The following is a 13,931-nucleotide window of genomic DNA, read 5'->3' on the forward strand; positions in this document are numbered from 1 at the left end:
CTCTCTGGCCCCTATAGGACCCACGGAACAGGTGGACCTGCGGTGGTGGCTGATCGACGAAAACCTACGAAAGGGAGTGGATCTTCTCGTCCTTCCCCCGGATTTGACACTGTTCTTGCACGTGTCAAAAGAAGGGTGGGGGGCCCACATTCTGAACCAGAGGGTCTCAGGCCTTTGGTCAGAATCAGAAAAGTACCTACACATCAACCTGTTAGAGATGAAGGCCGTGTATCTGGCCCTTCAACAATTCCAACTTTTACTTGTGAAAACAATGAACAATACAATTATGAAATATGTAAAATATGAAAATTTTTTTTTATTTTATTCCTTTTTTATAAAAGGAATAAAATAAAAAAAAACATGAATCTTGTCTTTTGTCCACTATTTTCTTTATTTAGAGTCGAGGGCAGGGATACTTTCTCTGGGATTATGAACACTAGCAACATAGAAAAACAATAAAATACTGTAGACCTTACATAATCATGAATAAGGACTGGAATCACGAATACTTTTGGGTTGGTGATGAGGTCGGGTGTGAATATACTTAAATAGACCTTATATGATCATAAATAAGGTCTAGAATTGCAAGTATTTTGGTTAGTGGTAGGATGAGGCTCCCAATTTGGGGTGGTTGAATAATACCTAAGGTAGAGAATGTTGTTATTGGCTAGAGAGATTGGTGTAGCTAGAGAGATTGGTGTGATTATTTCATGGTATCATAAAAAGACTAAACTATCTCTTACATATTCAGAAATAAAGGCTAGAATCCCATAAACTTTGTTGGTTGGCTGAAGATAGAAAGGGAAGGGGCTAATATTAAGGGGTGGAGATTCTTTAGTGAAATTTCCCCAAGTGTGAACTTGTGTGATATACAGCCATGTGCTATACTCTTTCATAGCTTATGAAAATTATTATAATAGGATAATAGTACTGAAGATGTTATCCCGACATCACTGTGTGCATTACCAGACATGTTTTGACGTATATTAACGTCAACAAAGTGAAGGGGTTAAGAGATTGGTAGTCTAGTTGTTTTTGATTTTGCAGTCGATCTATTGTTCTCCAATTTTTAATAAGGTTTCAATCCACTTCTTGATCTTGTGTATCTCTTGGAGCCTTGGGGTTTTGGATGTAACTTTGCATGATAGCTGCCCTATCCCTTCAGGTCCTTTTCCCATCTTGAGTTAGCAGCTCACTTTACCTCCTTTCTAACTTCTTATTCAGGCTTTATTGCAATAGTGAATTTAGGAAACAATTTATTTAGTGATTCTTTTTTCGTAATACAAAATTTTTTCTTAAACCAAATTGTCGTTCTCCTGACCCTTGGGCGCCAGAAATATTCAGTTAATCACCTTAAGCCTTAACAGACCATAAGCACACGCATCAACCTACCTGGTCTTTTTCTTCTACAAGTGGATTGATGTTTCTGCGATTTGCATGGGATACATGAATTGATTATTTTATGAATAGTACTTACCTGGCAGTTATATATATATATAGCTTAAGTCTCTGACTTTCGGCAGAATTTACTCGAAAATCGCGGCAACCGCCTTGTGGTGGTTGTGCGGTTAGGTGGTTAACAACCCTTACAAGGTGGTACTTGGAATCATTCCCGTTTTCTGTTCCTCAGATCATCTCTGCCGGCCGGATCGACAACATCGTTGGTCCGCCAGTAAGAGTTTTTCGAATCGCTTTCCCTACATCGCTGTTTTGGACTTCGTTTGGTGAAGTACACTGATTTGGGGAATTGGCAATCGGGTTTTGTTATTATTATTGTACTATTTGCTTTGTTTATCATGAGTGAAAAACTTAATATTCGTGTATGTGCGAGTGATGTATGCAAGGTGAGGTTACCGAAAGTGTCGGTTGACCCTCACACAGTTTGTATGGGTTGCAGGGGGTTTGAATGTGCACTAGATAATAGGTGCAAGGAATGCGAGGGTTTAAATGAAGATGATTGGTTAGCTATATAGCGCTATTTGCGCAAACTAGAACTCGATAGTGTTAGGAGAGCTAAATCAAAGTCAAAGTCTGCTAGTGAAGCTAGTTTAGATTTTTCTATTGACCCTTTAATTGTTTCCACTTTGGAAGTTGTTCCTTCCCCTGAGGTAGTAACTCCTGCCCCTTCTACAGGATCTGCGCCTGCGGATGACCCTCGGTAGTTGGAGGCCATTAAAGCACAACTTGCGGCCTTTAAAGGTAAGGGTGAAAGTGGTATTAGTGCTTGTGAAAGTGCAGTGGAGGTGGCGGCTGATCGAACCTGTCATACCCCTAGGTCTAGACCTCTACCAAGCTCCCAGGACCAAGGGAGAAGGTACGTCGACAGCCGAAAGGGGGTGAGAGATGCTTATCCTCGGTCAGTTGTCTCCTCAGACAGTCCTGTTGTGACCTCCCAGGCTGCTCTTGACCGGCGTAGAAAAGGCGTGTCGGATATGTTAGTGTCTTCACCTGATCCTTCTCCCAGACGCAAATGGCAATACGAATCGTCAAGACTGACAAAGAGAAGGTGGGACCGGGATGTGCACTGACAAAAAGAAGGTGGGACCGGGATGTGCAGTCTCGCTCTCCCTCTCCCGGTTCGAGTAGCCGAGAACCTGAACCTTCTGAGGACGACTTCGATGTTGTTCCTGCTAAGAGGATGAAACCAAGAGTCCTTAGCCCAGTTAAGCCTGCTAAAATTCCTGCTTCTGCTACCAGCACTCCCAAACAGCCGCCTCCTTCTGAACCGCGAGAACCAGCAGAAGTCGCTAAAGCTTTCATGGCTGTTATGCAGGAACAGCTTTCATCGCTAGTGCAAGCTTTCAGCCGCCCTCCATCCCAGTCCGACAGACGTAAGGATGTCTCTTTGCCGGTTAAGAGATCGTCTTCTAGGAGGGAATGAAGTGCCTCTCCAAGACTTCTACGCACTTCGTCGGCCGTACGACACCGCGCTCCCTGAACATCGGCTCAGCGCCAGGAGATTACTTCCTCTCGCTCTCAGCGCCAGGACATTACTTCCTCTCGCTCTCGGTGCCAGGACGATACTGCCTCTCGCCCTCGGCGCCAGGACGATTCCGCCTCTTTCTCGAAGCTCCAGGATGATTCCACCTCGCGATTTAGGCAGCAGGACGAATGCAGCCTGCCTTATCAGGACGATACCGCTTCTTGTCAACAGGACGATACCTCTTCTCTCCGCCAGGACGATAGCAGCGCTCGGCGCCAAGACGATAGTAGCGCTCGGCGCCAGGACGCTTCCTCCTCTAGGCGCCAGAATGACACCTACGCTCGGCGCCGGGACGCAAGCAGCTCTCGGTACCAGGCTACTTGCAGCCCCCTTCGTCAAGATGTATACCCTGATCGGGACCTCGATGATGTATCGGAAGAGGAAGAGAAATCTACCGACTCTGCTAGCGACTATAAGGTTCTGTCTCGCTCACTTTTGGAACTACAGTATATGGGGAAGAATTCCAACCTTCGGCTCCTCGTTCTCCTCAGTCACAATTCACCAGGAAGAAGGCTACGAAGCATTCGGCCTTCATCAAAATGAAGCCTTCAATTTCTGCCAGGAAAGCGCTCGCTAAGGTGGGTGACTGGATGAAGGAGCAGAGGCAAGCGGTCAAGACCACCTTTTCTTTCCCTCCATCTCGACTCGCTTCCAAGGCTGGTATGTGGTATGAGACGGGGGAACCATTGGGTCTAGGAGTGCCTGCGTCCTCCCAAGGTGACTTCTCTGGTCTTGTGGACTCGGCAAGAAGACATGCTCTGAACTCTGCCAAGGTGATGTGGTCCATGTCGGAACTTGATCACCTCGTCAAGGGAATTTTCAGGGTTTTCGAGGTTTTTAGCTTCCTAGACTGGTCTCTCGGGACTCTGGCCGGGAAGACAGAACTTCTGGAAGGCATAAAGGATCTGACGATTATCATGTCCTGCATGGACTAAGCTCTAAGGGATGGGGCTAATGAGTTGGCTTCCCTTTTCTCAGCAGGGGTCTTGAAGAAGAGGGCCCTGTTGTGCTCCTTCACCTCTAGGTCGGTGACTGTTGCCCAGAAGTCGGAACTGCTTTACGCCCCTCTGTCACACCATCTCTTTCTCGAAGCTCTAGTCAGAGATATCTCCCTTTCTCTGGCACAAAAGGCTACTCAGGACCTTTTATCTCGGTCTGCTAGAAAGCCTTTGCCTGTCGCTCCTGCTCCTCTGAAGATGGAAGAGAGGAAGTTCCAGCAGCCCTTTCAGAGTAGAGCTTCCTCGAGAGCGGATTTCAGGGGGAGAAGACAAGAGTCAGGGCCAAGGACCAGCAGAGGTTCGTTTAGGCTCCGATCTAAGAAATGAGATGGAAGTTCTCCAGACAACAGTAGGGGCAAGACTCTCACGTTTTTGGCAATCTTGGAAGAGGAGAGGGGCGGACACCTGGTCCCTCTTGGTCATCAAGGAAGGTTACAAGATCCCCTTTTTAAAGAAGCCTCCTCTCTTAGATACTCCCCTAGCCTTAGTGGCGCAGTACGCCGACGCGGGGAAACAAGAGGCTCTTCTAGAGCTAGTCGACCAGATGTTGGTCAAGGGAGCAATAGAGCCAGTTCGGGACCTTGCCTCCCCAGGCTTTTATAATCGCCTGTTTCTGGTTCCCAAGAACTCGGGTGAATGGAGACCAGTCCTAGATGTCAGCTCTCTGAACGCCTTCGTGGAGAAAACAAAGTTCTCCATGGAGACGACTCAGTCCGTGCTGGCAGCAGTTCGTCCATGCGACTGGATGGTATCTCCCGACCTGCAGGACGCTTATTTTCACGTCCCCATTCATCCAACTTCAAGGAAATATCTGAGATTTGTGATTCAGGGCAAGTGCTTTCAATTCAGGGCACTTTGCTTCAGTCTCATCACGGCTCCTCAAGTTTTCACCAGGCTAATGGCGAATGTGGCAGGCTGGTTACACCAGGAGGGGATAAGGGTATCCTTTTATCTGGACGACTGGTTGATCTGATCACAGTCAAAAGAAAAAAGTCTGGAGGACCTACAGAAGACGTATACGATGACTCAGGACCTGGGACTCATCATCAACAGGGAGAAGTCTCAGACCGAGCCGAATCAGACTACTGTATTCTCTATTTGGGGATAGTTCTGAATTCAGTTCTTTTTCAGGCTTCCCCTTCCCAGGAAAGGCAGACCAGGTGCCTAGAGAAAGTCAGAGAATTTTTAAAGAAGCAGGAATGCTCAGCAAAGGAGTGGATGAGTTTGCTGGGAACTATATCCTCCCTAGAGCAGTTTATCTCGTTGGGGAGACTGCACCTATGACCTCTGCAACACTTCCTCGCAAAGGTATGGAACAGGAAGACCCAGGAGGACTCCTTTTCCTTTCCCATTCCAACAGAGATCAAGGATCTTTTGATGTGGTGGCTGGACCCAGCTCTGTTAGGAGAAGGGATCTCCTTTGTACAAGAAGAACCCCGACCTAGTGTTATTCTCAGAGGCGTCGGATTCAGGCTGGGGAGCAACACTAGGGAACAAGGAGGTCTCAGGCATTTGGGAAGGAAGTCAGGTCAGTTGGCATATCAACAGGAAGGAGTTGATGGCCATTCTGTTGGGGCTAAAGGCCTTCGAAACCTCGGTGTCAGGGAAGACTGTGGAGATCAACTCGGATAACACCACAGCTCTCGCGTACATCAGGAAACAAGGGGCAACTCACTCCCTCTCTCTGTTCAGAACAGCAAGAGAGCTTCTTCTTTGGGCGAGCGAGAACAGGACTCAGCTGTTGACGAGGTTTGTTCAAGGGCAAAGAAACATCAGGGCAGACATGCTCAGCAGGAAGGGACAAGTTCTTCCCACAGAATGGACTCTCAACCCGCAAGTCTGTCAGTGCCTCTGGAAGTTGTGGGGCAGACCTCTAATAGACCTTTTCGCCTCCAACTTGAACAAGAGGATCCCCAACTACTGCTCCCTAGTCCCGGATGAGGAAGCGGTAGCAGTGGACGCCTTCTTGATGGATTGGACGGGGATGAACATGTATGCGTTTCCCCCGTTCGAGATCATCAATCGGGTCGTCAGGAAATTCGCTCTCCTCGATTCGGGACGAATGATCCTAGTGGCTCCATTCTGGCCTGCAAGGGAATGGTTCACGGAAGTGGTGGGCATGCTGATGGACTTCCCAAGAAGACTCCCGGCAAGTCCAGATCTTCTCAGACAGCCCCACTTCGAGAAGTATCATCAAAACCCCCTCGCTCTCAAAATGACTGCCTTCAGACTGTCGAGAAGCTTGTCAGATCTCGAGGCTTTTCGGCACAAGCGGCGAAAGCTATTACCAGAGCAAGGAGGATCTCTTCACAAAGAGTCTACCAATCTAAGTGGGAGACCCTTAGAGCTTGCTGCAGGCGGCACAAGATTTCCTCGACCACTACCTCTCTGAGCCAGATTGCAGACTTTTTATTGTACCTCAGACAGGATGCTAAGCTGGCTGTATCTACCATCAAAGGATACAGGAGTATGCTCTCGACCGTCTTTAGGCATAGAGGCCTAGAGTTGTCCCAAAATAAAGATTTGCAGGACCTCATTAGGTCTTTTTTGAGACAACGAAACAGGTACAATTAAGACCCCCTTCTTGGAACCTGGATGTGGTGTTTAAGTTTCTGTGCTCCAAGAAATTTAAACCTATCTCGCAAGCCTCTTTTCGAGATGTAACGAAGAAAACCCTCTTCCTTAAAACTCTAGCGACTGCCAAAAGGGTCAGCGAGGTCCAGGCAATTGAGAAGCGTGTAGGCTTCAATCAGAATGGAGCGGTTTGTGCCTTAAGGTTCGACTTTCTCGCCAAGAACGAGAACCCTTCGAAACCCTGGCCTATGACGTTTTAGGTCCCTAACCTCACGAACCTAGTGGGTCAAGAGCAGGAAAGACTCCTCTACCCAGTTAGGGCCCTCAAAGCTTATTTGGCTCACACTAAGAACGTGACAGGTGCATCCAGCTTGTTATGGTGTTCAGTAAAGGATCCACAAAAACCCCTGTCAAAGAACACTTTGTCCTTTTTCCTGAGGGAAACTATTAGGGAAGCCCACCTCTTATGTGAGGAGGAGCACTTCGCCCTGTTGAAAATACGGGCTCACGAAGCGAGAGCCATTGTTACCTCACTGGCATATCAGAAAAATATGTCAGTTAGGCAAATCATGGACGCAACGTTCTGGAGGAGCAACTCTGTCTTCGCTCCTCACTACCTCAGAGAGGTGAGAGTAGAGTATGACAAGTGTTATACCTTGGGCCAATACGTAGCTGCAGCTTCTGTATTAGGCAAAGGAGTTACTACCCCCACTCAACCCTGTAAGGGTTGTTAACCACCTAACCGCACAACCACCACAAGGCGGTTGCCGCGATTTTCGAATAATTCTGCCGAAAGTCAGAGACTTAAGCTATATATATATATAACGGCCAGGTAAGTATTCATAAAACTTTGTTTTATCATAAAAACTCAATTTTTAAACTAATGATTTTGAATTCCAAGAATAAATGTTTCTTTTTTCATTTAAATGTATTTGGTTTCATAAAAGTATTGTTACAATATTTTGTTCACTTTCTACCTTGTTTTAAAAATCAATATTTTTTTTTTTTTATAGAATTGCTTTTCAGTATACTGTACAGTATTCCATGACCATTTTTATTATTATATGAGTATATGAACACCAGGCGAGTATAGAAATTAAAAATATTACAGTATTAAAATTCTGTTTTTTATTGTTTATAAACAAAACTTGAATCACAATTTTAATTTATTCCCAACTATTTTTGCAGTTTCATATTCAACAGTTTTGGTTACTGTAATATATATTTTAGTACCAGTTTGTTGTTTTTAAACATATCTAGAATCATAACTGAGTACTATTTGTGTTAAATTGTATAATTCCAGAAGAAGCTTGTTGAACCTATACTTAATGTATCCTTTTGTTTCAAAGGGACACCACTTCTTCCCCCCGAGTTAGAGCACTTTAATACTCCTCAGTTGTTAGAAACTGCAAGTGACAGTCGTAGCCAAAGTCCTTCAAGAGATGACAAAGTTAAGTCATCTACTAAAAAGAAGCAAGAAGGCCTGATGTTTGAAAAAAAGGATCGGGAACTATCCAAGGTAAGATTATTTTTTCCTTTTTTTATACTGTACTAAGAAAAATTGTACAAATTTATTACATTTGGTTGTATTATTAATGAAAGCTTCTTACTACATTAATGGAAATAACTAAATCTACTTTAGAGATATTTATGTTTGTTGTTCATTTCATAGATACTGAGCTCTTTTTTATTTTAAGTTTAATTTTTGTTTATATTATGATGCTTAGTCTTTGATGGAAAAATATTTTATCTCTTTCCAGGAGGCTGTAAAGAAGAACTTGGAGCATAGCACTGATATAGAAGATTATGAAGCTACTCCTACAGTTCGGGTCACTCGCAGCACTACTCAGCCTCCTCCAGTCTCATCAGCAAATGCTGTGGAGCAACACCATTCTCCACAGAAGGTCTCAAAAAGGTTAATGATAAAGAAGGCTTTAATACTTAGATCAAAAGTAAAGTCACTAAGGATACAAGGTATGTTATTGTTCTATCTTGAGAAAGTGCTAATGCTAATTGCTGCATTTTAGTAAACCTGACTTGTTTCTGTAAAGAAGTATGACGTACTAGTAAAGAAAAATTGTAGATATTTGTCAAAAAATATTTTGCTGAGCATATTTTTTAATGTAGAGTTTCATGAACAAGTTATGCGTTGTATAATGTACTTGTCATTCACATTTGTTCCTACTCGACATACTGTACAAACTCTCATCCTTTAATTAGGAAGATTGATTCAGCACTCTCGTTAGAACTTTGTAGACAAATGGTTGACCAACTGGTGAATGGTGCAGGCAAGGAGCCCTACCCATTTTCTGAGCCGGTATAGCTTCACTTTTTATTCGACAGCTCTCGAGTTTGTATATACTGCCAGCCTTATCAAACTTTCTCATATTCTTTTTCTATTGCAGGCAGTGGATGCATTGTTAGACTTGTTTTGATGGAAGTAAAGCAAGATGTTCAAACTTAGTAGGGGAAGTGTAGCCGCTGCAACTAGTTTATAAATAAACTGGCTGTAGATTAATACTTACTATGTGCTTCTTGTAAGGGACATGATTGTTCGCAATCATTCCCATGCACCGATTGCAGTTGTGGCCTCCTATGTAGTGGCAGGTTTACACCCTGAAGGGAAAAAGAGAGCAAACTCTTTGTTGCAGTCAGTCTGGGCAACACCCAAGAAGACACTGAAGAAGTCTATTGCTGCTTTGGTCTTCACAGGGGGCGCGATTGCTTCCAGTGCCCCCTTTGCATATGCCTCTAGCTCAATCTCTAGTAGTATGCATCAGGAGCAAGGAGATCTCGGATCTGCATTGCCGGGCTTTTCAGGTTTTGGTTGTGTGTGGCATACCCTAGTGATTTATGATTGGAACCCGGAAGCTCATCATTTGTCTTCGTGTAGACTGCTGATAATGAGTTTGACGTCAACAAGGAAGTCTTTGGCTTCCTTGGATCTTTCAGGTAGGCCCTCCTGGACTTTGTTAAGGGACCTTGTAGCCAAGGCTACTTCTCCCCCTTGGCATGCCCCTGATCCCTTGGCCCCAAAGTTCACTGTAAGAAGGCCTCCAGTGTATCCCACCTTTTCCCTTGTACCTAGTGGTTCAGTGCCCATATCACTCACTCCCTTTGTGTCTTTGGTTGTGCTTTTGGTCCTGCTCGTTGCTGGGTCACGGAGCCCTGTGAGTGTGCCTTCCCTCTCCCCTGTGACAGTATGTCCCAATGTTGTGGTTCCTGTTGGAGCAACCTGTGTGATTTCTCTCCCCCGGGACCCTGTGTGTTGGTCCCATACCATGAACCTCCGTGTCCGTGGCCCAAGTGCCACGGTTGGGACGCAATTGTATGACCCCATACACTTTCTGTTCCCTGGTTCATGGAGGAGCTTTTGCAACCTCCATCACCTTTCCTTCCAGGACGATGGACTCCTGCTCTTCCCTCTTCCAGCAAGATTTTCACTGAGCTGGTTAAGTGGATGGGACCACTTGAAGTGTGCAATGGAATACTAAGAATTGAGGGTGGATAGACACTTTCGCAGTGCTGCTGGGCTGTGGTTGTCACCACGCCTTAATCCGCAGGAGGAGGAGTATATTGTACTCCGGACATCTCCGCTGTGATTTATACCTGGGATTTTCCTCCTGTACCTGTCAGCCTTCCCTGGCCTTTGTCAGGTCCTAGTTTCATACCGGGTACTCTGTTCTTGGGGCGGAACAGGTGTATTCGTGAGGAGGAAAATTTTTGGATCATCTTGTCATGTTCTCGGGCCAAGCTAGGCATAAGGGTACTCATGGTCTGGATGTTCTGAGGACACCGGATCGTGGTCTGGTAACTACGTTAGCAGACTACCCAAAGTTGGAGAGGTTCTTTGTTTAGGTCCTTGCCCTTATCTGTGAGTGCAATGGCCTGGGTAAGGCAACCTTGGCCCTCCTCTGGGGAGAATCTCAGTCCTGTTATTGGTCATCACTTCGGTGCTTCTCAAGATTCAAGGCCCTCCTTGTAGTTGCCATAGTCGGTTCGTTTTGATTTGGTCCTGGACCAAGTTGATGATCAGATCTTTGCAACTGACATATCACACGAGCGAGTCCAGTTGGTTTTCGAAAGATACTTCAGTTCTTTGTCTTTTGGAAAGAAGGAAAAGGCACTCATCTAGAAGTCCTAGTTTCTTATGTATGTGTATGGATTGTGGGGAACCTTTCTCTGCACAAAAATATTTTGGAAAGATAGGTAGCACTGCAAGCTATGCAAGTTTCAGAATAGGTTAGTTGGTTACTAAGTGGTGTTGATGAGTGACAGCACCATGGTAGTGGTATATGCTGTAGCCAAGTTCAATGTTTCTTATATAATATAATTGATATTGATTTACTGCATATGTTGTAAAAGGAGAATTTTAGTTCATTCAGATAAATTCTAGGAGATTGCCTTTTCCTATTTTTCATAAGTCAAAGAACTGAAGAATCTTTAGAGGATGGGATTGGGGATTCAATATACTTGTCATTTACCCATCACCTCATATACGTCTATTATTGCCTGTGGGCCACTGATAAAGAATACAAACTAGAGGAACAATGGCATTTCAGTAACCACTGAAGTGACCGTAGGTGCAGTCACCCGAGACCAAACTTTCCATACAAGACAGGTAATTAAGGAAGACCCAGCAGTCATGCAGAGATGGATCCTGCAGAGACATTCATGAAATTCTAATAGACAGACAATCACTATCACAGGTAATTCATCTATTTGCAGGCCAAAGTACATTAACTCCTTTAATTGGTGGCGATCCAACTTTTTAAAATCATTATGATATCCCAATTTTGTCATAAAGCAAGGAGGTGGATTTGATACCAGACAGATCAACTGTATTTCTAAGAAAAAACAAAATCAGCAAGACAATGAAATAACACAACAGCTATACCCCAGTCAAATGGGTACCCAACTTGAAATATGAGTGAACATGTAAGTAAACACTTGAGGGAGTATTGACAGTTTGACAGATGAAACAGTTGTAAGTCTTTGCTTCCAAACAGATTTGCATTAAGAAATACTGTATGCATCATTGAGGTCTACATATATAATGCAAGTGACCTCTTGATAGAAACTAACATGGACTGTAGAGAGAGAGAGAAATGAATTGATTGATTTTGGATGTCTTAGCTTTTTAGTCCATCCGCAGAGACCCCATATGCTTTTGAGTAGAGCGATTTGAACGTTCAGAAAGTTTTTATGATCGTGTCTATCTTATTCGTGCACTTCTTTACTTTCTTACTACTTACTATTTGTTCCTACACTAAATACAAACCCTCATTCTTTACTATAGGAGATATTCTAGCGCGAGCTGGAAAATACGGCAGAAAAACCTTAACAAGGTCGTTAACGACCGGGCCGGTAGTTATCCCCCTGTTGGGGGTGGGGGACTGCCGGCTGGTAGCTACTGAGTACCTTCAATCGAATTCTAGCCATTGTAGTGGTGACACCGCTGCTCCCGTTTTTGTTTGACTGGCAGACTAGCCTTTCTTTAAGTGTGTTTTTTTTATTTTCATTAACTTTTTCTTTTATTCTTTAAATAGATCTGATGTCCTCTAATATGAGAAAGTGTCCCTGGATTCCCCCGAAATCTTGTGGCACATTCATGTCACCACCGGAGGTGGATCCTCATTCCCTATGCCCTTCATGCAGAGGTCATAGGTGTGCTGAAGGCTCCCCCTGCCAAGTATGTAAGGAATGGTCGCCTATGCAGTGGGATAAGTTCATGAAGAGGAAGAAGAAGAAATCCAAGAAGAATTCCTTGCCTCCAGGTTCGCCGACGAAAGGTAAGGAATCTCGGGCCTCTTCTTCGGCCTCTCGATCTCTTCCTTCAGACTCTTCCTTGCCTCCTTCTTCTGGGGGGAAGTCAAGGAAGAGCGGCACCATTGACTTAACACCCATTCCCCCGGATCAGGCGAATCAAGTTGCCCCTCCCTGTGGTATAGTTTCTTCAGTCATCGGAAATAATTCTATTACCGCTTCTATTCCAGATAACGTGCGAGTGGTATGGCCTGCCCTTGGACTTCCTGGTTCTCCTTCGGTGGAGGTGTGGAACCAGTTCCTTGGAGGCACAGTTTTACCTCAGGTCCCTTCTGTTTTGGAACCCTTGGGAGTTCCGGACCTCGCTGACATCCCGTCAGTTCAATCGGCGACCGCTGAAGTGTCAGCAGAGGTAATAACGTCAGCCCTGCTGAGCCTACTTCGCTCCTCGCTTGCATTACTACGAAATAACGTCGCAAGCGTGATCATCGCGATACTTCCTCCTTCTCCTCCTCCTCGTCGTCTTCGTCCTCCTTAGAGGATAGGAGAGAGAGAGAGAAGAGGAAAAGAAGAGCTCGCTCTCCTTCGCCAAGACGTTCTCGTCGGAGAGAAAGGCAACATAGGAAGAGACGTCATCATTCTCGTTCTTCCTCGCCTTCTATCTCTTCACGAAATGTCTCGCTGAGAAGCGATAAACACTCTCGTCCCAAACATAAGAGGAATACTTCCTCGCGTTATCTCTCTGCTTCGCGATCGTCTTCCTCTCGTGGGGAATCATCTAGGCGCTATAAGAAGAAGAGCTCTACGAGACGTTCGCGCTCTTCTTCACGAGAGAGTTCTCTCAAGCGCAATAAACGCGCCCGTTGGGGCGAGGTTAAATCTGATCGCAACCAAGGAAAGACAACACTCTGAGCGCGATTCCTCTCCTTCACATTTTATCGCGAGGAGCTCAGTTCTCGCTGGGGAAGCGAGAGAGAACACTTCTTCTCGCTGTCGCTTAGTATCACCAGAGAGAGATCGCTCCCGTACGTCAAACTTCCCATCGCGCAAATCTCTGGACATATCCCCGCCAGGTCATTCACCGCGCCCTCGCGTTTCAGACAGAACAGCTCCCATTCCCGTACTTTCTAATGAATTACGAAATATGGGCTTCGCGAGAACTTCGGAAGAAGACGCAGGGGTTCAGCCCTTCTCCTCTTTGGCTGAGAACAGAGGAGAAAGGCCAGGCCGCCGATCAACGCATTCTCTTATTGAGACAGTACCGTTAATTCGGTCGCCTTCGCCTAAACCTTCAACTTCCAGGCAAGATCTTGCGCACACAGTGCCATCGACCAGCGCTCAGCCTTCCTCTGGATTGTCGGCAATGGAGTATGTTACCTCGCCGTTACCTTCAGACATTCGGGCTTTGACCGCCCTCCCTCACGAGGAATTAGCGCGACCTGAAGATTCCTCGGAGGAACAACCATCAAAAGATTTAGAGTCCGCCTATCTGAGGGCTCTAAGAACGATGTGTAATATCTCAGGTCTCGGAGATTTACACCTGTCACCTTGTCATACCGACGCTCCAGCTTTAGACAGGCTATGTCGTCCTCCACCAAACCCTAAGACCA

General features: G+C 45.4%; 1 protein-coding gene across 1 annotated transcript in view; it reads left to right on the plus strand.

Annotated features, from left to right (window-relative positions):
- Jarid2 (Jumonji, AT rich interactive domain 2) overlaps nt 1–13,931 on the plus strand; it is a 336,896-nt gene that overhangs the window by 61,078 nt on the left and 261,887 nt on the right. The window contains exons 4-5 of the mRNA XM_068388399.1: nt 7,905–8,074; nt 8,316–8,529. Of these exons, the coding sequence (XP_068244500.1) occupies nt 7,905–8,074; nt 8,316–8,529 (384 nt within the window). The remainder of the gene's footprint in view (nt 1–7,904; nt 8,075–8,315; nt 8,530–13,931) is intronic.

This window comes from Palaemon carinicauda, chromosome 15 (genome assembly GCF_036898095.1).
Source record: "Palaemon carinicauda isolate YSFRI2023 chromosome 15, ASM3689809v2, whole genome shotgun sequence".
NCBI classification, from domain to species: domain Eukaryota; kingdom Metazoa; phylum Arthropoda; class Malacostraca; order Decapoda; family Palaemonidae; genus Palaemon; species Palaemon carinicauda.